Source organism: Aethalodelphis obliquidens, unplaced genomic scaffold (genome assembly GCF_003676395.1).
Source record: "Aethalodelphis obliquidens isolate GAN/ISIS:26980383/991018 unplaced genomic scaffold, ASM367639v1 scaffold7, whole genome shotgun sequence".
In the NCBI taxonomy this organism is placed as follows: domain Eukaryota; kingdom Metazoa; phylum Chordata; class Mammalia; order Artiodactyla; family Delphinidae; genus Aethalodelphis; species Aethalodelphis obliquidens.
The window spans coordinates 33,919,311-33,943,282 of NW_020837951.1; the positions used below are offsets into that span (position 1 = coordinate 33,919,311).

General features: G+C 43.9%; 2 protein-coding genes across 7 annotated transcripts in view; one reads left to right on the forward strand and one right to left on the reverse strand.

Moving 5' to 3' along the window:
* The window catches only part of TSTD2 (thiosulfate sulfurtransferase like domain containing 2), a 31,780-nt gene extending 10,668 nt beyond the window's left edge, over positions 1 to 21,112 (forward strand). For 2 of the 6 annotated variants that reach the window (XM_027105417.1, XM_027105416.1), the window contains exons 5-11: positions 4,766 to 4,987; positions 5,731 to 5,836; positions 8,857 to 8,975; positions 9,467 to 9,625; positions 10,204 to 10,342; positions 12,058 to 12,324; positions 13,672 to 14,812. In XM_027105417.1, the coding sequence (XP_026961218.1) occupies positions 4,766 to 4,987; positions 5,731 to 5,836; positions 8,857 to 8,975; positions 9,467 to 9,625; positions 10,204 to 10,342; positions 12,058 to 12,324; positions 13,672 to 13,781 (1,122 nt within the window). In that variant the 3' untranslated portion in view covers positions 13,782 to 14,812. Of the gene's footprint in view, positions 1 to 4,765; positions 4,988 to 5,730; positions 5,837 to 8,856; positions 8,976 to 9,466; positions 9,626 to 10,203; positions 10,343 to 12,057; positions 14,813 to 21,009 lie in introns of those variants that run through there. The other 4 variants (XM_027105418.1, XM_027105420.1, XM_027105419.1 and 1 more) reach the window with 4 other exon arrangements.
* TMOD1 (tropomodulin 1) overlaps positions 13,634 to 23,972 on the reverse strand; it is an 80,815-nt gene continuing 70,476 nt past the window's right edge. The window contains exons 9-10 of the mRNA XM_027105424.1: positions 21,785 to 21,929; positions 13,634 to 15,259 (exon numbers count right to left, since the gene is read on the reverse strand). Coding sequence (XP_026961225.1) covers positions 15,195 to 15,259; positions 21,785 to 21,929 — 210 coding nt within the window. The 3' untranslated portion in view covers positions 13,634 to 15,194. The remainder of the gene's footprint in view (positions 15,260 to 21,784; positions 21,930 to 23,972) is intronic.

Consider the following 23,972-nt stretch of genomic DNA (forward strand, 5'->3'; position numbering starts at 1 on the left):
TAGCTATTAACATGATGTTTTCTGTTGGTGGGAGTGTAAGTTGGTACAGCCACTATGGAAAACAGTATGGAGGTTCCTCAGAAAATTAAAAATAGACCTACCATAGGATCCTGCAGTCCTACTCCTGGGCATATATCCAGACAAAACTCGAATCCAAAAAGATACACCCCGATGTTCATAGCAGCACTGTTCACAATAGCCAAGACATGGAAACAACCTAAATGTCCGTCAACAGATGAATGGATAAAGAAAATGTGGTACATATATACAAAGGAATACTACTCAGTCATAAAAAAGAACAACCACTTGCAGCAATGTGGATGCAACTAGAGATTATCATACTAAGTGAAGTAAGTCAGAAAGACAAATACCGTATTTCATTTATATGTGGAATCTAAATATGACACAGCTGAACCTATCTACAAAACAGAAACAGACTCACAGACATAGAGAACAGACGTGGTTGCCAACGGGGAGGGGATTGGGGGAGGCATGGAGTGGGAGTTTGGGGTTAGCAGATGTAAGCTATTATATATGGAATGGATAAACAATAACGTTCTGTATAACACAGAGAACTATAATCAGTATCCTATGATAAACCATAATGGAAAAAAATATTTAAAAAATGAATGTATATGTATGTATAACTAAATCACTTTGCTGTATAGCAGAAATTAACACAACATTGTAAATCAACTATACTACAATTAAAAAAAAATGGTGTTTTATAAGACTACATAAAGGCATAGACCAGGGATCAGCAAACTTTTTCTTAAACAGCCATATGGTAAATATTTTAGGATTTGCACAAAAGCTGCTCAAACTTGGTGTCGTAATATGAAAACAACCATAGACAATATGTAAAGGAACAGATATGGCCATATTCCAGTAAAACCTATGTAAAAGCAGGCATAATTTGCTGACCCCTTGCATGGGGAAATGTTCTTGATATATTAACTGGAAAAACATTTTATAGAACTGTACATATAGGTGTGATATCAAATTGCTTCCTAATTTTCTTAGAACATGTCAGTCTTTTGCCATTTTGTGGTTTTGACATTTGCTGTTTCCCTTCCCTCTTGAATGTTTTTTCCCCCAGATCTTCACATGGCTTGTTCCTCACTTCAGATCTCCCCTCAAATGTTCTCTCCTGAGAATTCTCATCTGTCTCTCTCCAAACTTTTCTATTCCCTTCTGCTGAAAGAATTTCAAAAAGTTTACTACTATTGGAGAGTATAATCTCCAAACCTCATCACTTTCTATTCCCTTCTGCTCAAAGAATTTCAAAAAATGTACTACTATTGGAGAGTATAATCTTTGTTTAATTTGTTATAATCTATCTCCCTTGTAGAATATAAGCTTCATGAGTACAGAACTTTGTTAATCAATTGATATATTGTCAGTGCTAGAACGGGGCTTAGCACATAGCAGACAGTAAATATTTGGAGAATGTTGAGTAAAAGGATGAATGTATGTTTGTAACAAAACCACAAGTGTGTGTGTAAAAAGATGGAGAGTGGTAAATATCAAAATGTTAGTTGTGATTATCTCTACGTGATAGGACTATGGATTTTTTTTTCAAATCCTCGATGATTACATATATATATGTGTGTATATATATATACACACACACACACACACACACACACACACACATATGTGTATATATGTATTTTAAATCAAAAGGAGGTGAACTAGATTCCCTCTGAGATCACCTCTGGTTATGACGCTGTACTGTCTTAGGCCTAATGTTTCCCACACATGTCCTAGGTTTTAATTCCCTAAGGCAATTATTTGATCAGTCAGTGATATTTTTCATACCCATGTTGTTGTATAGATAGTGGCTGAAAGCTTCTTTTACCTCATTCAGTTCATCACCGAGTCCTGCCGTTTCTGCCTCTAAAATATCCTTTGATTCCGTTCACTCTGTCTTCTGCTTCCACCACCTTAAACCAAGCCCCACCCTCTCTTACCTAGTTCATTTCAGCAGCTTCCAGACTACTCTCCATTCTTCCATCCTTGCCTGCACTTAATCATTTTCCACACAGCAGCCAGAATGATCTTAAAAGGTAAATGAAATCATCTCCCTCCCTCCCTCCTGATACCATTCTTTACTCATTACACTCCAGCAAAATAGCCTTTTAGTTTCTTGGAGCCCTCAGTTTTTTTGGTGCCTTTGGGCCTTTTTGTAAGAAAATTCTCTTCAAGGAACTCTCCCACACCCACTCGGGTTCTCCTATCATAATTTTTAATCAATCTTTAGTTCTCAATTTTAATGACACTTCCTGAAAGACATCCTTCCTGACCTTTAATCTAAATTCAGTTTTCCAAATACACTTTTTCATTGCCTCTTGCAGTGATTTTTCATAGCACTTGTCAGTGTGTGACTTTTGTCTGAATATCTGTGATCTTCCTTAAGTCTGTAAGCTCCCAAAGGGCAAAAACTATTTATTTTTTAACCACTATGACCCAATTCCTAGCACAATTGCTGGCACATTGTAAAAAAAAAAAAAATTCAGTAAACACTTGTGGCGTATATACGTTTATCACCATCTCTATTTAGAGAACACCTTGAAGGATGGATATTCTCTCACAGTAAACCTGAGCCTACAAAATAGGAAATCAATTTGTTTCCTTGGTCTGGGGCCGATTTTTATTCTTGGCCCAGCCCAAGGTGACCTAGCAGTGAGGGCCTCTGCCCACAAGGTGGCAGCACCTACCTGGATCTTAGTTCTAAATTTTAAGGCTTCAGCCAAGTTTTCAAGTTTTGTGTTGGTAGGAGATTTGGCAGAATGTTGGCATTTGTAGGGAAAGAGGAGAACTTGAAAATTCTAGAATTATGGAAAGAAGCTTTTGATCCCTTTGCTATACATTTCTTACTGCCTCAAGAAATTTGAGGGGATGCATTAGAGGCTTTAGAAAGGAAAAATTGCAAGATTTGGACCCAATAAGATATGGTTTTGAATCCCAGATCTACCACCTACCAACTCTGTGCCCTTGGGCAAGTTACTTGATTTCTTTAAGCTTCTGTTTCCTTTTCTGTCAAATGGGAATTTTGATATCTACTTTCCAGGAGTATAATGTAAAGTTCCTGTCTCATACTAGGTACTCAATAAATGCTAACTATTGCTCTTCATCTCTGAGGTATAAGGCCTTCCTCACCTAGCAGCTACTTTGAAGGTTTCAGTTGAAGAATCCTTCAACAGAAGTTGAAAGTCTAGTGCATGAGTTTAGAGGTTGCTCTGCCTCAGGTATTTAGGGAGTGCCTGTGCTTGTCTTTTATTTGGCTTCTGAGATTAAAATAGCATAGGAAAGGGTCTTCTGACCTACTTAGAAGACAGGTACACAGACGTATGTACCTCTTCATCATATTTGCCCCCGTCAGAGACAGTTTTAGAGTAGATTTCCTGACCCTTATGCTGGTTCAGCTCTATTTTTCTATGTTGTCCCTTAAAAAAATACGAGTCGGTAATAGGTGCAGTAGTCTGTACAGCAGAGATGGCATATGCTTCCTACTTTCCTCTCCCAGCCCAGAACAGGCTTCAATAGACTGCACTCCTCTTTCTCAAGGAGTCTGGATGTGACTCAGAATGCTCATCATGGAACTCTGGAGAGCCACTACTAGTGAGTTGGCCCTGGCTTGTGAAATGAATCCCATTTATATCCATGCCCTAAAGAATTGAATCAAGTGAGGCAACAAACGAAGTATCTTCTCTAGGCCCTAATAAAAGGGGAGCTTTTAAAATTTTTCAAATTCTAATGCATTGGTAGGTATCATTGCTATATAAATAACAATATATAACGAAGTGGTAACAATATAAGACCCTGACTTAAATTACATCTCTTTCCAGAGAATACCATGATATACAGTGTTGCACTTTCTTACTTTTCCCTAGAAAGCTAGCTCTGTCTAGAGATGATCCATCTTTAAACTTATCCAGAGGATTTTGTGGTACCAGAACAAGTAACTTTGCAGGCCCTCCAGAGGATTGCCTCTTAAGGCAGGGGCCTTAACCCAGGCTTTAATGTCCCCTAACCAGTGAAGCATTTCAAAGAGAATAGAGGGCTTGAGAAGCCAAAAAGCCTCAGATTTGGATACACATTCATTTGCTCAGCAAATACATATTAAAATTCTACTGTGTGGCAAGTACTACTCTAGGCACCGATTATGCAACAAAGAACAAAAGAGACACAAGCTCCTCCTTGTGGAATTTGTATTCCAACGGGTGGGTTTGCAGTGGTGGGCTTTACCTCCAACACTGTGCAGAGATGTGCTCATGTGCATTCCCAGCCCTCAGATGTGTTCTGTGCTTTAGGACTTGAGGACAGCAGTTTTTCATTGTTGATTCTTTTTCATGTTTTATCAAGATGAAGAAATTGAGGTTCAGAGAGAATTAATTTTCTCAGGGTCACTTAGCAAGTAAATGGCAAAGCTGAATCCTGATCCTACATCTGTTGACCTGAATTTAAGTTTTGGCCACTGGACAGCTGGAGCTCCATAGCAAATGGGACTTTCCAGTTGTTCTATCCATTTCATTCTCTTGTTTGGCACACGTTAACTGAGTACCTCGTCTGAACTATGGGCAGTGTGCCATTTTAGAAAACTACAAGCATCCTGTGTGTGGTAACATTTTTGTGTCCACAGCAATGTTTCTGCTTTTCCTGTTAAACTCATTGACACACACGAACCTGTTCTGCCCTGCAGAGATTTGAACCGAGCTAAGAACAGCCTGCATTCCCTTTCTCTCACTGTCTTGTGTCTCAGGTTCGAATTGCTACAGAAGGAATCAATGGGACAGTGGGTGGAAGCAAATTGGCCACCAGACTCTATGTAGAAGTCATGCTTTCCTGCCCATTGTTTAAGGATTATCTGTGTAAGGACGATTTTAAGGTAAGAGAAATTGAACATAAAGTGGATCGAGAGCCATTTGCTTCTGCTTCAGTGCCTCTTCCCACTCCAGGCTATGAAGAGGATCACTATAAAGAAGTAAGCAGTGCTGGACAGAACACCCTTTCCTTGCTAGGTCCCGAGGCAGTGCAGGAGAAGGAGCATGCTTGTTCCAGTTCGTCCACCACGTCACCACGTGATCATGGGCCTTGGTCTCCTTTTTTATAGAATAAGGACGTTACAGCTTATATATTCTATAAACTCTCAAACTTAGCCGTGTTTGTTCATTTGAGAGACCACCTGGCTGTATCAGGATCACTACGTGTTTAGTGAACCTGGTGGGATCAGATCTGCACTTCACACCACACAGGGAATAAAGCTATTGCTCTCCCAAGAGAGCTGCTTTGTTGGAGTGACTTCATGCTTTAGCATCATGGGTGATAGAGGTGGTGGGGAATACCTTGCTAGTGTTAGTGCTGGTGATGATGATAAGGAAAGAAAAGGTTGTAGCTTTAAAAGCTGGGATGTAATCTTACATGTTGAAATTGCTCAGTGGTATTTCAGTTTTATAGTTAAATGCTTATTGCTATAGAAACACCTTTTCAATTTGACATTTTTGCACATGGTAGATACACAATAAATAAGTGCCAAATATAAGAATTATATCTGTTGTGTAATAATAGGGTAGCTGAAGTATTAAGAAACCTCAAATTAGGAACAACTGTTTCAGTGGGAAAAGGGAGTTAGAGCATAGAATGTTCCAGATAATTTAACTGAATAAATATCTTATACCTGGAGATGGGAGAGAAAGACTGTATTCTGTTTTGTTTCTCATTGGCTAGACCAGCAAAGGAGGAGCTTGCTGTTTTCCAGAACTGCGTGTTGGTGTGTTTGCAGAGATTGTGCCCATGGGGATCAGTCCCAGTAGGATCTCCTATAAGAAGCCTGGTATGCTTGCTTTAAGAAGAAGCATTTTCCTTTTCTTCATAGGGACAAATCTTAATATAGAGACAAATGTGAAAGCTAGACATTCTGATCAGCAAGAGTTGTGATGAGTTCTCGCTTCAGAGTATCTGTGGGGTGGCTAACACTTGGGTCATTCAGTGCTTAAACTGGTTCTTCTCTTTGGTGCTCCGGTGATTGGAGACTCACTACTTAGAATGACGTGGCTTAGTTATTCTTTTTGGTGATGGTTTGGCAAGAAGTTGTTTTCTTTCCAAAGATAACAATTTGGAAAGAGTGTAATTATTACTTGTAAATAGTTCATCAACTGAATAAAACACAGGCTTTTTGCTACAGGAAGCAAGTGGCTTTCAACACCAAAGCAGTTTGTTTGCAAGTGCTCTAGAATGTTCTCTTTGCCCCTCCCTCATGGGTACCGTAGATGGTTGAAAGACATTTGTTTGGCTGGGTTTTTTGGTTTTGTTTTACTTTTTACTATGAAAAATTTCAAACATTAAAAAAAATAGAGAAAACAGTACAGTGAACTCCCTTGTACCTCTCCCGCAGCTTCAACAGTTATAAACTCATGGCCAGCTTTGATCTATCCCCACCCCCTTCTCCCATCCTGGATCATTTAGAAGAGAATCCTGATGTCATGTCATTTCTTTCGTAACTATTTTAGTAGATATCTCTAAAAGATAAAGGTTTTTAAAAAAATAAATAATTGTAAAACCATCATCACATCTAAAACATTTTAACAGCAATTTCTTAATGTTATCAAATATCCAGCCAGTGGTTAAAATTCCCAGTTATCTCACACTTTTTTAAGTTTGTTTCTATCAGGATTCAAGTAAGGTCCACTCATTGTGATTGATCACTATGTCTCCTAAAGTCCCTTTTAAGCTAGAGATTCACTTCCATCTTTTATTTTCCCCTGCAGTTTATTTTTTGAAGGAATTAGATCATTTTGCTTATAGCATTTCCCACAATCAGTATAATGCTGATTGCATCTCTATGGGATGTTCCTCTGTCCTCTGTATTTCCTATGAACTGTAGTTAGATTTATAATAGTGCTGTCTAATAGGAATATAATGTGAGCTACAATGGAATTTTACATTTTCTAGTAGCCACATTTTAAAAAATAAAAGGAAACAAATGAAATTAATTTCAATAATATGCTTTATTTAATGGAATATAGCCAAAATATTATTTCAACTTGTATCCAGTGTAAAAAATTATTAATGAGATATTTTACTCTTTTTTTTGTATACTAAGTCCTTGAAATCCTGCATCTCTGTCACCCTTATTACAGCACACTTCAAGCCACATTTCAAGTGCCTGTTAGCCACATGTGGCTAGTGGCTGCCATATTAGATAGCTCATGTCTAGAGACTTGATCAGGTTCAGGTTTGATTTCCTTTTTTCTTTCTTTCCTTTTTTTTCCCCAAGTCTACTTCATAGGTAGTATTGTCCCCTTTCATCAGGAAATAGAAAGGTCTGGCTGGCTCTATGTTCATTTTTTTAACTTGTAAATATTTAAAAAGGTTAAGAGTTAAACCAGAGGGAAATGAGAGTAAGATACAAGCATCTGGGAAAAGAGACTCATGTATGAGGAGAAAAGGGCCAAAAAGGGCCGTGTCTGCTTAGTGTCCCTACCTTGGCAGGAGGCAGGATGACCACAAACAGCTCTTCGTTGGCGCTACAGGACCTTGCTCCGGAGCTTAGGGGAGAGTGGGCTCCAGGCAGTGCTTTGCTGCTTTCATTTGAGCCAAGTTGTTTGGAGGCACTTCTTTTAAGCACTTCATGTGAGTCACTCTCTGGTCAGGCCTCCACAGGGCCAGGAGAATAGCCACAGTAATAGCAGCAGCAGGAACAGGCTGGGTTCCCTGCAGCTCCCTGTAAGGAGAAGTCTTAGCAGATTTCCATGCTTCTCATCACAGTTTTGAACGTCCCTTTCCACCCCACTGTTTTGTTGACTGTGTAAATTATGTGACAGTAACTTATATAAAATCTGGCCTTGTTACATTCTCCCTGCAGTCCTAGGTTAAGCAGGTAGGAGTCCAGATTCCTTGGCCGTGCTCTGGGTCTCCAGCCCGATCTGGGTACTCAGCAGTTTCAGGGGGTTGTTGGGATTCACCCCTGAGCGGAGCTGTCAGGCTGTATCATGAGTGGTACCATGACTCAAGGACCAGAGCGCCCCCACCACCACCACATGATGTATGGTGGCCAAATTCACCAGAAGTTCCTCACAAACTACTGAGATGTCTGGACCCTAAAGATACAGGAGTATTTCTATCCTAGAGAGTAGAGGAGGCAGAGGGCCTCACTGGACAGGTTCTTTTAGTCTCCTTGTATGTTACTTATCTTCTTTATCTCCTTTCTCTCCTCCTTCTTCTAGCGTTTCATCCTTTTCTCTCTCTTGCCTTCTTTCTCATATTTCATTCCTGCTGTCAGCCCCTCCCACCATTTTCTTTTTTACTCATGCACACAAACTTAGACACATTCTTCTTACTCTTTTGTATTTTTAAAAAACTTATTCCAACTTTGTTCCATAACCATATGCTCACACCTGCCTGTGCCAGGGTTCTTAGCCTCGGACTTGATGTTGGTATAGAACAGTTTATAAAGCCTGTAGTCAAGCATGTACATGCCCAGGCTCCTCCACATACAGTGACAGTAGAACACTGGCCATAACATGGACCGGAAAACCCACATGGCAGTTTATATCCCTTCTGTCTGGCTTTTATTATTGGGTTAGGCCAAGTATGAGGATGCAAAATTCTCTGTTTCTAAACTGCCAGGTCTCCACAGTGCTCATCTTAGGAGGAGGGAGAGTGAGGATACATGGAATTACTAAATTCTTCCATTATGATCATCAGATAGTGTCATTTTCAGACGTAATTGTAATTATGAGAGGAAAGGTTTAGGTGGGGAGAAACAAAGCAAATGGAAGTCATCGGGCTGGGCCAGTTGTAACTGGGTTTTGTTTTTGTTTTGTTTTAACTGATTTTTTTGTTTGGTTTAAGGAATCCATTTATCCCCAGGTGAATTTCATAAAGAAGTAGAAAAGTTTCTGTCTCAGGCAAATCAAGAAGAAAGTGATACTATCCTACTGGACTGCAGAAACTTCTATGAAAGCAAAATAGTAAGTAAGAACCAGAACTGAGTTCCCACAGCATAGCATGTTTCTGAAGGGGATGCTGTGCGCCCACCTGTGGCTGAGTCAGTGGCTCTCCTCCCACTACTAGCAGCATCAGAGAAAACCCAAGACTTCAAACTCAGAATCTGGTGAGAAAGTCTAAGAAAATATGGATTAAAGACATCTTGGCACATAATGGACTTTCTGGCTCCCATATGCCTACCCCTGACATGTGTCAAGGATCTTGTCAAGTTTGCTTTGGGCAGCCTCTCCAGTTCCCCTGAGGTCTCTGGTTGGGTGACCCACAGCCCACCAGCCTTGTTTCTAAGTTCCAGATTTTGAAGTTTGAAAGGCTAGCGTGTGGGATGAAAACAGCAGGGAGCAAGTGCTTCCTTGCCAAGGCAGGGGTGGGGAGTGGTGTTTGACACAGAAAGAAGCTTTGTTCTTACCAGGTATGTTTTTCTGATCATTTTCTTTCTGCTGCTCCTATATTGTAGGGACGGTTCCAGGGCTGCTTAGCCCCAGACATCAGGAAATTCAGTTACTTCCCTAGCTATGTTGATGAAAACCTAGAACTTTTCAAAGAGAAGAGGGTGCTGATGTATTGCACTGGGGGCATCCGTTGTGAGCGGGGTTCAGCCTACCTCAAAGCCAAGGTGAGTCACCACCCTTAGGGCACTGCAGGCATGGAAGTGAAGAAGGCTCCACCCACAGCGTGTGTGGAACTTTCCAATCCCCACCTTCACTCCCTCTCCCACACCCAGCCAGCCAGGGATTTATTCTCCCCAGCATAGAGTTTCTAAGTATAAAATCTGAAGTTCTTAAATCTCAAGATGTGAAAAGCACTCAACAGTCTTAGAGACTCATCAAGTACAAAAGGGAAAGATTAGTTGATATCTCCCTTTTCCTAATCCTTTTACTTGATCCTGAGAAGAGCAAATTCAGTAACATTACATGTCCTAACAGGTGTCTTCCTATATTTAGGGAGCAGCAAAAATAGTTGGGCTTCCCAGGATCTAGAGAGTGAAGGCCCTGACTGCTGTCCTCTCCCATCACCCTAGTAGGCAAGATCTGCCAGTTGGTTCCTTGCCCCCTTGGTCAGCAGTTCTTCACTGTCCCGCAGCGGGAGCCAGGAGCCCCATTTCGGCATTCCTACCGCATGCTGCTCCTCTGTGGAGCTTCCTACTGGTCTCTGCTAGTCTCCTCAAATTTCCTCTTGTGTTTCCACACATAGGGAGTGTGCAAGGAAGTGTTCCAGCTCAAGGGTGGCATCCACAAGTACCTGGAGGAGTTTCCTGATGGTTTTTACAAAGGGAAGTTGTTCGTTTTTGATGAGCGTTATGCCTTATCCTTCAACAGTGACATAGTGTCAGGTAGGTCAGCACAGACTCAGAACCTACATTCATGATCAGGCACACCCTCTGTATTAACCTTCTGGAAGACAGACCAGTACTGATTACTTGAAGAATAAAGCAAGGGAAAAGGAGTACGTAGGACCACCATTTCCTAACAGAGTTGGAGATGCAGCAGTGGAGCAGACAGGATTTGGAATGGAAAATAATTTTATCTTTAGTTTCATAACCCCTCACTAAATATAGTACTTCCTTCAATTATGAATGTAAGCAGCAAATCAGTAGTATTAGATGTACCTGTGACTTTGTTATCACTAGAAATCACAGTATTTTCATATATTACAGCTGCTGTGAATATTTCAAAATAGCATTTATGTTCATCATTGCTTCAAAATGGAAATAGTTATTAGGCGCATCACTAAGTCTTGTTATAGAATGTGTTAACAAGTATTTTACTGTATCCCAGACTTTAAAGAATATTTCGTTATTTTGTATTTCTATATAATTGGTTTCCTTTGTGATCCTATGTATTTTATTTTATGCATTGTAAAAACATTTTTCTAAGACAGAATAGTCTTCACCAGACTGTCAAGTAAATTCACGGCACAAGTAAAAGAACCCCTAATTAGACGGTCTGTGGACACGTGTGGTGTGCACTTTCGAGTGGTGGGTGGGGCATTCCAAGGGGGAGCTGAGCCTAGGGCCAAGGCAGGAGGCAGGGCTGGCTACAGGAAGCCTGTGCTGTGACTGTAGTTTGGAGTCCACACTAACATATGGTACCAGATGAGGGCAGTCAGTAAAAGAAGGATGGAAATAATCCTTAAGAAAAATGGATCCTCCCCCTGGATGCCACCATTTTGAACGGGAAAGATCACAGGCAGACAACCCTAGTGGCTGTCAGAATTTTCTAGAACTCCTGTGATCAGGGGCTGAGATTGAATTAACACTCAGATAATGAATAAGGTGGGAGTCTGATTTCCTCTCCCCTTTCTTCTTGATCTTTTTATTCATTTTAATGGTCTTATATTTGTGTCTTATTGGAAGCAACTTCAGATCTCTTACAGAGCTAGATGGAGCAGAAAGGGGAGAGAGAGGGCCCAAAGGTAGCTTAGATAAGCTAGGTAAAGAGACTTGAAGAATGATGTTATCAATGGTGATAGGAGGTCAGCAGGGAAAAGGGGCCGAGAAAGTAGATAAGTTTTAGGAGTTGTGTGGCCAAGTGTCCTCTGGCAAAAGCAGGAGAACCTCAGGCCTGGGGAAGAGGAGTGTGGACTGCAGAAGCCAAATGTCAATGTGGGATTATCTGTATTCAGGCGTGTTGTCTCCCAGTGCAAAAGGGAATGATCTAAAGGAAAAAGACCATTCAACAAAGGGTGCTTGGCCAGCTTTGGACTAGTGAATGAAAGAGAGAAACGTTACTACCTGTTTTCTAAATGAGAAAAAGAAAAATGGGTCAGTGAATGCTGGAATCAGAAGACAATTCCCAGAAGCAACCTCCCCCCAAAAAGGTGGGGGTGGGGGAACCTCGTCTGTTAGAAGACAGGAGACTTACACTATTTAGAAACCTTCCTCAGACCCAAAAGGTACATTAGATGCTGATGAGCTAAGGGTTATATTTAGGAACTGGAGAATTGCGTCTGCGTGTGCATGTGGTACGTATGTGTGTGTACACGTCTGTTGTGTGTACACGTGTGTGCTCATGTGTCTTTATAACAAGGCTTTTCTTTCTTCCCCAGAATGTTCATACTGTGGGGCCCCATGGGACCAGTATAAACTGTGCTCCACTCCCCAGTGCCGCCAGCTCGTCTTGACCTGCCCTGCCTGCCAAGGACAAGGATTCACAGCCTGTTGTGTCACGTGTCAAGACAAAGGGAGCAGGCAGGCTGCAAGCCCAGCCCAGAGCAGTTTTAAAGAGGAATGCGAGTGTACAGCCCGACGGCTACGCGCACCCAGGGAGCTCTTACAGCAGGGGCGACTCCCTGCGAGCCCGGGGCCCAGGCCAGGTGATGATGAGGATGGGCCATGCTTACATGAGCAGCCCCATCTGCCTTTCCCCAATCCTTCACAGAGCTAGGTTTGGGGCGACCATGTATTGGAGAATATTAGGGCTGTTCCAGCAGAGAAACAGGGAACTCTAGTGCTGCCAGAGCCACCATGGCCAGCTGGTCACCATGTTGGCCACCTGTCCTTCACAAGAGGAGGGAAGAGGGAGTTGGGTGCTGACCTCTTACTGGAGACATTCTGACTCAGAAGATGCTAGAGCACAGAAAAAGGTGAGCTGTGTAGGATCCCAAAGCTGCTGAGGGAGAGAGCCTTGAGCCTGGTGACCAGGTCATGCCCTTTCTGTGCCATGCAGCAGGGCTGGGAGTAGTCATTTTTCTTATCAGCAAACCTGTCTGTCCTGATGGCAGAATGTGAAAGCTGTGGCCCTGGAAGTGGACTCCCCGGAACCAGGCCCCTTAGGTCAATCTGCCATCCACCCCTACCCTTCTGTCTTCTCTGCTAGCCTCAGAGCACTAGACCAGGATCTGAAAACTATGGCATTTGGCCCACCTCCTTCTGTAAATAAAATTTTATTGGAATAGCCACACCCATTCATTTACATATGACCTATGGCAGAATTAAGTATTTACAAGAGAGACATTATGGCCTGCAAAAGCTGCAGTATTTCCAGGCGTACCTTGGAGATGTTGTGGATTCAATTCCAAACCACCGCAATGAAGTAAGTCACGTGAATTTTTTGGTTTCTTAGTGCATATAAAACCTATGCTTACATTATACTGTAGTCTGTTAAGTGTGCAATAGCATTATGTCTAAAAAAACAATGTGCATAACCTAATTTTAAAAATTTATTGCTAAAAAATGCTAACTATCATCTGACAATGCAGGGTTGCCACAAACCTTCATTTTGTAAAAACTGAAATATCTGCGAAGCACAACAAAAAAAGGTGTGCCTGTACTATCTGGCCCTTTACAGAAAAAAACTTGCCACCCCTAGTCTAGACCAACAGCTCCTCTGATGGAGGAGATGGTCTTAAAGATGTGGTCTACCTTCATGTTTCATTGGTTTGGTTTCTGTGAGAGATTTCATCTGCTTTCCCCAACACCCACACTCTTAGCTCTGAAGTATTCTCTTTGAGAGATTCACATTAGCTCGATGACATTAACACTTGGGCAGTTTTTAGGTGAACACCTCAGAATACAAGACATTCTGTATGAGGTTATTCAGCACTGCTGTGGTGGTTTCCCAGCCTCTAGCCACCATGTCAGGCGCATGTCCCTGGCCCACAAGTCCCAAGAAACACATGCACAGCCATTCTTAGACCAACAGATTTAATATTATATTGCAGTTTCCATTGATGCAGAATACAGCTGCAATTGTGTTTCAAGGAGAAGCCGAGTGGGGCTGGCCGTTCCTGCAGCACGGAGCCACTCCTGGGCCCATCTGCAGCCTCAGTAGACACTCCTCCATAGTGGTGAGGCCCTGACTCCACCTCTGGTTACCCTGTACTGTCCCATCATTACAGTTCCGTGTGCAAGACTTTTCCTTTTTCGCCAAAAACCTCTCTGCTCAGTGCTCTGCAGCTTAGTCTGTGCTCGTCAGCTCTTTGGCTTGTCCTTTATCGTAAGATTTGCTGAATCACTCACGAAAATAACTCCCCAAGCAACAGAAATACTAGTTTAACTGGCACCGTGGTATATTAAAAGGCACAAGGGCAGTGTGGCTTAACATTTTTGCTGGATCCTAAGAGATGCACGTGATGTTAAGGGATCCAGCAGAAATGCCAAAATTACATTTTCAGAATAATCATCTTGGGTGGTTTGGCCAGGTTTCCTAGTTCTTAAATATCTAGATTTTCTTCACCACTGACCTTTGGAGGCTTAATTTACAGGCATGAGATCAGCGGTGACTTGTCTAAGAAGTGATGCGATAGGTAGTTGAAGTCTGTAAGCATAAGCCATGATGGACTAGAAATTTGTGTCTCTAGTGATGTGCCTCACATAAGGCATTGGCCCACTGTGCAACAGAGAAAGGTGTTTTCAAGTATTTGGCCATAGGTTTTCACATCCATCGTAAGGTTGGCATTCGATAAGGAAAAATTTCTTTCTGACTCCAGTATTAAATTGTAAATAAATCCCAGATGTTCATAAAGAACACCCAGGGAAATGTTTGTCGCCTGGAATTGGTTTAAAAAAAAAAAAGGATGGTTTTTAAAATTTGAGACTTCACCATTGGCTTTTTCTATCATTTCCTCATAACCAGCTTAAGGAATCTCATGTTCTTTGATTCCTGGCAGAGCTCTGTGGCTTCAGTCTTTCTGTCTTTCTTGAGGGGAAAAAAATTGTGTTCTTGATCCAGAAATCAATTTAGCAACTTTAATCTTGAGGTTCTTAAAATTTAAAGGAGAATTAATAAAGAATGATGATATGTTCTGTTTGCTAAAGAGCTAAGATCAAGTTTGTAATAAAATATTTTATAATGCTTTTAAACCACATGGAAGAGGGTGCTGTTTGTTCATGTTACACATTTTAAATATACCTGAAACACCACACAGCAAGGTCACCGAAACTGGGCTCCTGCGGTTAAGTCACTGCTGCTCTAACATTGTCTTCAGTAAGGTCTGCCAGTTCGGGGGCTTTTTAGTTTTTAAATAATAACCGGACTGAACTTCTGTGACTAAAGAAAAACTTCACATTCACCATAGTTTATAAAATTTTCAACTACAACCACTAGCGAACCTAACACCTTAGTGCGTAAAGAACTGAACCACAACAGGGTTTGTGCTGGCATTTGCCTTCCGGTTTCCACTGCAGAGCACAGCCTATCAGTAGAACACGTCCAGTTCAAAGGCGTGGTCGGCACCCGCACACACTAGACGCCACTCCGGCACTTGGGAATGATGGGCCCGGTCAAGTCTGCCAGCCTCCTCTTCCTCACTGGAAAGGAATGGAGATGAGACGTGAGCCAGCTGTCCCTGTGCACCCGAACCACCACCGTGGCTCTGAGAGCGCCAGGAAGCTTCTTGACAACTTTGCTCAGCAAACTCTGATGTCTGGTGTTTATAAAGGACAGCTTGTGAGCCTTCACTGAGAGGAGGGTCTGTAGTGGCGTAGATTCGTTCATAAAGTACTTCTAAATCGCTGGCCATACAGGTATAAAACCCACTTTATCCAACTCCGCTGTTGTCCTTTGTGTACAGAGGCCCCGAGGCTGAAGATCCTCACTCCGGTCAGATAAGATTTAAGTTCAGTCGATCTTAATGAGATCTTAACCTTCTGGAAACATTTTCCCCAACTCTTCCTCAAAGCTCTTGGCCTGCCTGTGTAAACAACAGTGTCTGCCCTGAAGATTACCCTGTATTATCTGTGTCCCCTTATGGTCAACCTTGACATTTTCCCGGGGGCAAGGCAAAGTTAAATGTAAAGCAGGAGCCAGGGGGTTGCAGGCTGGGGTCATTAGCTGACAGGATGGCGGGGATGGTTGGAGGGGCAGGTAGGGCTCCCTTTGTTATAGCAAAGGGAGAGGGTTCGAAACAAATTATAGTGTCTGCAGATGAAAACCAAGCAGCAAGCTAGATCGGCCACAAGAGAAAGGTTGGTCAACGACTGTGGAGCCGGTAGGTGGCAGTCAAGGGGGCTGCCGGTGTGGCAGAGACAGGAAGCTATTGCGAGAGGAAAAAAGTCTGTCTATACTTAGGTGTCTTCCAGTTCCTGAGCTGAGCAGGCGGACCTCAGATAGACGCTTACGGGCTGCAACAAGAACCGAACTGAGGCTAGGCGCTGGTGTGGAGGGGCGCAGGGGCACACAGGCTGCCCAGTCTGGGGCCTAGAGTTTAGCCTTTGCCTGAGCTCCTCCCCTCCCCTCCACCCGCCTTGAAAGAACAATGAATGCAAATCAGTGGGCAGTCTCCTGGAGAGAAGACAGTGTGTCTGGCCAGATTTCTGGAGACCATCAGAATGTCCAACAGCTTGGGGGAAGATGGGGGGGAACAAAAACCAAAGCCCAAAGAGCAGAAGTTTGCCCAGAGTGACCAGAGGGTTTACATGAGCCAGGCTTGACACGTTAGCTGAACAAGCATTATACCCCTTTTGCACTCAACCCCTCATTGGAGCCCCTCCAACAATTCTGGAGTGTCAGTGTTGTCACCATTGCCATGTTATGGATGAGGAAAGTATGGCAGGGAACAAAATAATAAAGCTGATACCAGACGGAACCAAGGCTTTTGACTCATCTGGAGCCTCGGTCCAGCGCCTCCCTCAGTACAATCCGGCCCTGTCCATGTAGGCTTTACATACCCACATCTCATCTGGTTCTCACAAGTAGGACTAGCTCCTTTCCCCTGGAGAAGAGAAGGGAGCCAGGGTCCCTGAGAGCAAGCGGCAGAGCCAGGAACCGGAGTCCCCAGCTCGTGGCTCAAGGTACAGAAAAGGATCCCGCGCTGTCTCCCCCTACCTGCCCTCAGTATGCACACTGGGCTGCACCTGTGCAGGGTTCCCCTGCCACTGGCTTCTGCAGGGACTGGATGGGGAGAAGGGAAAGGCACCCACTTATTCAGGTTTTCTTTTCTTCTTTCCATTTAAATAATGAAGGAAATTGAGGCCAAGAGGGAAGTAACTTGCCTCAAGTCACAGTGAATAAGAGATGCAACTGGGAGCAGAAGCCAGGTCTCCCAATATCCTTCTTCAAATCAACCTGCTTTTTACATTCATTAAAGCGAACTCCTCCACGTTGCTTATCATTGCAACTGCCAGAGACTCGTTTATTGTCAGAGCCGGAAGGAATCTCGAGTCATCTGGACCAACCCCCATTCGAGGCTTGAGCTCCCACCAAGCTTTACACCTCCATCATGTCTTTGGGGAGCATTTTATATTCAACAGCATTGACTGAGTGCTATGATGTGCCAAGCACAGGTACCAGAAATAAAGATTAACAGGGGACCAAGATATACCTACAAGAAATCTGATAAAACATCACAAGTACCCTGGTAGATCTCTATCAAGTATGAGAGGCACAATGAACAAAGTGGTCAGATTTTCCAAGGACGGCGGTTAAGTTGTACACTGAATCTTAAACGATAAAGGGATAGACGGTGGGAAAGTACGGGAAGCATTAGGAGTAACAGTCCTCTAAAGGGAGGCTTTTGCCTGGGTCACTGGGAGGCACTCCAGCTACCTGGACCGGTTGGTACCAGTAGGGCAAGAAGATGGCTTGTTGGGGTGTCAAGAGATGAGTCTGGCAGGGCCTCACCCAGAGAAGAGGTGGAGAGCACAGGTTCTGGGGCCAGACTGCCGGGACAAGTCCCACTTCCGACCATGGACAGTGGGTAACCTTACCTACTTCTCTAGGCCTCTGTCTCCTTACTGTAGGATGGGGATGACGACAGCACCTGCCTCAACTGGTTGTTGGGAACGTTACAGGAGTTAGTAAGATTGAAGTGTTCAGAGCAGGCCTGGCACGCAGTGAGCGCCATGTAAGTATCAGCTACGGTTACTAAGGGACTTAGAAGCCACGTCAAGGAGTTTAACCTGAGAGCAGTGGGAACACAGAAAGCGTTCTAAGCAGAGTGGTGGGACAAGCTTTGGGATGAGCGCTGCGTGAGATGCCCGCCCTGGAGGAGCTAGAGGAGCTGCAGGGCCCGAGGACGTTTCAGGATGCCCGGTAAATGTGATGAGGGCTTGACAAAGGGCAGGGCAAGGTGGCTGGTGAGGAGGTGGCTGGCTGGGCTGGGGGTAGTGCATAGAGAGAGGTAGAGATTTCTGGCTTGAATGGCTGCAAGGAAAGTAGTGCCCTTTCCCAAGATGGTTTTCGGGGAAGATGATGAAATTGATTTGGGGTGTATGTGCTGTGTCTGGGGTGCCTGTTAGAAAGGTCTTCCTTGAGAGTATAGTAAAAAAGTGACTTTCCCAGGAAGGGATGTTTTCTGCTTTTAAACATGTTACTCTACCACACAACTGTCTTAACCTGGAGGCTGCAATTCAGATTTCATTAAGTGAAGAGAGCTTCAGTGGCAGATTTACAGGACCTGAGTGCCAGCCTGGCTCTCAGCTATAAATAGTGTGGAGATAGGAGTCGTCTGAGGTGTCACCATGGGAAAAGAGAGATGGGGGTCCTCGGCTCCTTCCTGACACCCCCTCACCCTGGCACCCCACTCTCTCCCATAGAGCACTCTGTTAAGAGCCCAGGGCAATGGCTGGGAAGGACCAAAGACATGCCATTCAGGATGGGTCCTGGGCAGGGCTGACCCATGGCCTTAGGGATTAAATGTCTCCCAAGGAAGAGCCCACCTGCCTTGCAGGTAAGCAAAGCCCAGGTCCCGCAGACCCGGCAATGGGCCAGGAGCCAGCACAGAGGTTGGCTGGAGTGAGAAGGAAATCGGAGAGGCCCGCTCTCGTCCGCACGGAGCTTGCCTGCTGCTGCCAAGCTGCAGCAGCAGACACAGTAACAACCACGGTGGCTGGACCGGGGCCGGCTTTTATGACAAACATATTCAGCTGAGAAACATGGAAGCCTGTCTGCTTCATTAGAGCATCAAGAGCAGGATGAAAATACTGTGTTGGAAAGAAAGTCAGGATTTCTCTTTTGCAGGAGGACACCGGTGCACCATCAGAATCAGAAGCGTTTCTTTCACAAAAACTAGCGGATGGGTGCAAATTTGCTTTTAAAGCTAGATGTCCTACTTCACCGACTAGTACTCTGTTGCGTGCAGTCACCTAGATGATTCTGCTCTAATTCCTTCTGTGGGGAACCTCAAGGGAATAGCTGCACAGTTCCATGGGGTAACTCAGAGGCCCATTTTAATCACCTATCATTCCTGCCCAGAAAACTGCCACGGTCCCACTTCCCACCTGCTCTCCTCACCAAACTCCTGAGCTTGGCGTGAAAGGCCTTTGGCTCACAGCCTCCCACACCTACCCAGCCCCCTTCCCGTGAATACCTCATATACCTGTTCATCGTCCTGCCTTGGCCCATGTTGTTCCCTCTGCTTGGAATGTCCTTCCCTCCCTCCTCTGGGAGCTCCTGTTTTTCCGTCCAGGTGTAACTCCCAGTAATAGTTCCTCAGTCCTTTCGGAACTTTCTGTCTCTCCTATCCTGCATACTGAGTCCTACCACCTTGCCTCTGCCTACACCAGCACCCCTGCCAGGAAGGCCTCCTGACCGCCCACACAACCTGTCTCTTCCTTGAAAGGCTGACTCATGCCCACACCCACCAGGATGCTTGGATTAACCAGCCTCTGTCCTCACAAATCATTTGCTCACTTTGTTCGGATACAGTTTGTAGGCCTTCTTGAATTGGGGGCATGACTTTCTCCCATAAAAGGTTGTAAAGGTTCTTTACGGGGCACTAGCTTTCTGCTACCCCTTATGTCACCTCGCACAGTCCTGGGCACACAAAAGATGCTCCCAAAGTGCTCGCTGTAACTAACAACGGGCGTGACTTGACTGAGCCACTGTCTAGAAGGGCAGTCCCTCCCGGGCCTCAGTTTCTCCAGAGGAGAACTGGAGGGAGGAGCCTGAGGTCCCGTCCAGCTCTGGCATGCCGGGCTCCTGCCATAACCGCAGCAAGTCCCTGGTGATAGGAATTGGGCCTGGATTTTGGAATCATAGACTCTCAGGACAGAGAGTCCTCAAGGGCCATTTCTTCTAGCCTCCAGCTGACCCTGGGGTCCCCCCTACAGCACCCCTGACTCTAGTCATCCGGAAACTTCTGTCCCTAGAAAGAAGTCCTCCAAGCCATCTTGCCACTGGAAGACCAAAGCTGGATTAGCCTTGAGATAGGCACCGAGGGACACATAAGAAGCTTAATCTAAGCTGAGAGAGAAAAAAAAAAAAGTGAGATTACTGAATATCAGAATAGAACTCAAGGCTTTTAAGTGCTGGTTCTGCAGCCAGATCACGGCTGGGCCAACAGAGTCCAGGTCGCAGACCTTCCTCAACAATTCAATGTAGCTATCACCTCTGTCACACCATGATAATTCTAATTCTTAGTTGTTTGTGTTTGCTCTCTTTTATTTCAAATAAGGACACTTCAGATAAACCAGGACACCTGACCTGGTGTGGGTTTTTTTGTTGTTTTTGTTTGTTTGATGGACTTTTCTAGATCTGCAGCTCTAGAAAAAGTAGCAGCTGGAGAAAGCAATGAATACATAGCCTCTTAAGAACAGGAACCTATACCTTCAACAGCCAGTGCCCTATAGGACTTCGAGAAATGTTTGTTGAATTGAGTAGCTCTGTGGTTATCTATGCACAGGTTCTGTGAGTACCTGCCTCGTGCATACACTTACATACTCATCCCCATTCTTCTAGGCCTTCCATGTATTAACCTAGCTTCAGATTCATCACAGGAAGGGACATACCTGAACTCTGAGATGTGCTTTAGTATTAAGCTCCTTGCATTTTACTGAGTGTTAGAAACAAAAAAAAAGCAACATATTTAGAGCAGGTTTGAATTTGATGAAAAACTCACTGAAGGCATCGTCCTTTAGAAATACAGTTATTTCACAATTCAATCCCAGAATGAAGCTTCTTCTTTTTAAAAAACTCATTACGCTTCCTTCTCTTCTGACAAGAATCATGTAACTTGGTTTGTCTTCCTCCTGCCTTGATTCTAGGAAACTCACAGCTGAATATAATGATCAATTAAGTTAACAGACCTACTCCTTGTTTTTTTCCTCTTATTTTCCTATAGGCTTATCAGACATACTCCTCTTTGGACACGCTATCAAGTTCTTTAAGCAGCCAGCAGGAATACACATGAGAAATAACTAGGCATAGAGCTTGAGAACACTTAGCATCTGGAAGTAAGTCGGTGATTGGTCTCCCTTTTGTTCAACTGACTAGTGTTTCTTTTTGGTGTTTGCTCCTAAGAAAGACTGTGACATTTTCTTTCTTTTTTTTTTAAGAAAAAAATGCAAACTATGTCTTTAACTGAGATTAAATGTAACCTGTTTTACTTTATTATAAAGTCAGCATTTTCAACCTTTACGTTAAAAGCAACGTGAAGTCCCCTGGGTTTGCAGTGTGGGTAGCAGGGCTGTTTGGTGGCCTTGGGATCTGGGGCTTGGGCCACACTGTATGACCTGGAGAGGACTCTGGGCTCCAAAAAGGGTATTCAGAAGAGGAGGAGACTCCGTGTTGGCTTTGTGCCTCCCACGTTTCATTTCACCCGGCTAACACGCTGAGGGTGCACTCTGGGTCCAGCCCTGTGCTCAGCTGAGCTACCTGCAGGGAGGAGGGCCTGGCCTCGGTGCCTGCAGGCAGGGCGCTTGTGTCTAGGCAAGGGTCTGGGGGGAGGCAAGGCGCAAACACCTAAAACAAGGGAACGGGATCAGCATGAAAACTGGGAGTCAGGCCCAAAAAGAGGACTCCCTTGGGGAAGGCGGCAGTGGAGTTTTCCCTGCCATACCCCCCATGACAGGTGGAAAGAATGATAGGCGGCGGGTAGGGTTCATATGTCCACTCACCAAGGTCGTTGTTGTTCATCATCGCGTTGGACGCCCGCAGCCGGGGCCCCTGCTGAGTGAAGTGGTAGCCGAATTTGAGAAGTGTTGCATTTTTTTCCAACATGCTCACAATCTCCATTTCCACTTTGTTGCCCAGGGGCTGGCTCTTTGATCAAGAAAAGAACACAGTCACCTCTCATTCGTTTGTGCAGGACCTAAACCTTTTCTACCTGCAGAAACCCTGAGTGGTGGGCGGGGATTTTAATACCTCCCTGTCCCCGCCCACTCCAAGAGCGGGGGTGGGGGTGGGGGCGGGCAATGGAAGTTTGGAGAAGTTGAAAAGTCACACAGCCATACTAAAAAGTAAATATAATCTTAAAGAGGTTTGAAAAGACAGGAGCTAGCCAGGAGCGAATGAGCTGAGATTCAAACCCAGGGCTGCTGGACACCAAGAACAGATCTTTCTACTGCTTCACAGCAGCCTTCCTAGAATATTTCAGCAGGAAGGACCTTCACATCATCTAGTCTCAGGGAGATTTAAAAATCCTACAGCCCAGGCTATCCCGCATACTAATTAAATCAGAATCACTGGCTGCAATGATACTCAGGTGTCTGTGGTTTTTAAAACTCCCCAGGTGATTTCAATACACAGCCAGGTTTGCTAGCCAGTCCTTTAGCCATTTACAAATAAAGAAACAGGCCCAGAGAGGGAAGAGGATTTGCCTAAGGTCCCATAGTAAGTTGGGACTGCCAGAGTTAGCCTCCTAAAGCCTCACTCTGATCATGCTAGTTCCCTACCCCCAAATCTATAGTGATCATCTGACAAAGATGAAAAGGACAGGAAAGGAAAACACGATAATACACAGTGTTGGGAAGGATATGATGAGGATATTCATCAGTCTCATTTATAAAAGTGGGGATAAAAGGGAAACAAACATTCATCAAGAGGGGGTTGCTCAAATAAATGACGGTTCAGCTTTATAATAGAACATGGGCAGCTGTACAATGATGGTGCGAATTGTCAGTTCCAGGCTGGAAAATATGCCATGACACAATATTGAGTAGACAAAGCCTAGTGACAAAACGGGTCATATTTATGTAAAGTTATCTCTATTTCCCATATACATACACTGAAAAGCCTGGGAGCATATTGGTGGTGGTGGAATTTGGGGAAGTTTTTGTTTCCTTTTTTGTATCTTCCTGTTTTGTGTTCTGTTGTATCTTACTGTATTGTTTGAGTTTTATGTACAATAAGATATTAAAAAGTAAATATAATCTTAAAGAGGTTTGAAAAGACAGAGAAGTCAAGCTAACATCATATTTAATAATTAAAGATATTCCCCCTCAGAGCAGAAACGAGACAAGGAAATCGTCTTGGATGTCAATTATGTAAGAAAAAGAAAGAAAAGTCACCATATTGGAAAGGAAGAAGCAAAACTATTCCTATTTGCAGATGACACAATACTGTATCTAGAAAATCCTAAGGAATCCACAAAAAACTGTTAGCGCTAATAAACGAGTTCAGCAAGCTTGTAGGGTGTAAGATCGATATACAAAACCCAGCTGTGTTTCTATACACTAGCCATGAACAATCCAAAAATAAAATTAAGACAAGAATTCCATTTACAATAACATAAAAATATTTAGGAATAAATTTAATAAAGTAAAGACTTGCACGCTGAAAACTATACCACAGCATTGTACATTAAGGAAGACCTGAATAAACATAAAAACATCCCATATTCACGGATCAGAAGACTTAATATTGCTAAGATGGCAAGACTGCCAAATTGATCTAAAGAAGCAGCAAACAGAAACACATAACCACCTCCAATCACTTCCCACTGCCAATAACTGCTGCCATTTATTGAGAGCTTACTATGTTCCCAATGCCTTGTGCACAACTTGCAGGGTCTCAATTCATTCAATAACCCAACAGGATAAGCCCCGCCTCCTCCTCAGCCTGGCACTCCAAGTGCTACAGGTTAGTCCTTGCCTTTATTTCCTCTCACAGTCTTTACTCAGCCTGGTTACCCCAGGGATGGGGAGTCTGGTACCTGGTACCTCGTGCAGGCAGAGGTCTATTTCTAAATGTTCATGTGCCCTCCTGCCTCCATGTGGAATGCCCCTACCCTCCCGTACCCACCTGTTGGTGTATCCTTAGTGCTTTAATACCCATCACAAATGCCCCCTTCCCCACGAGACCTTT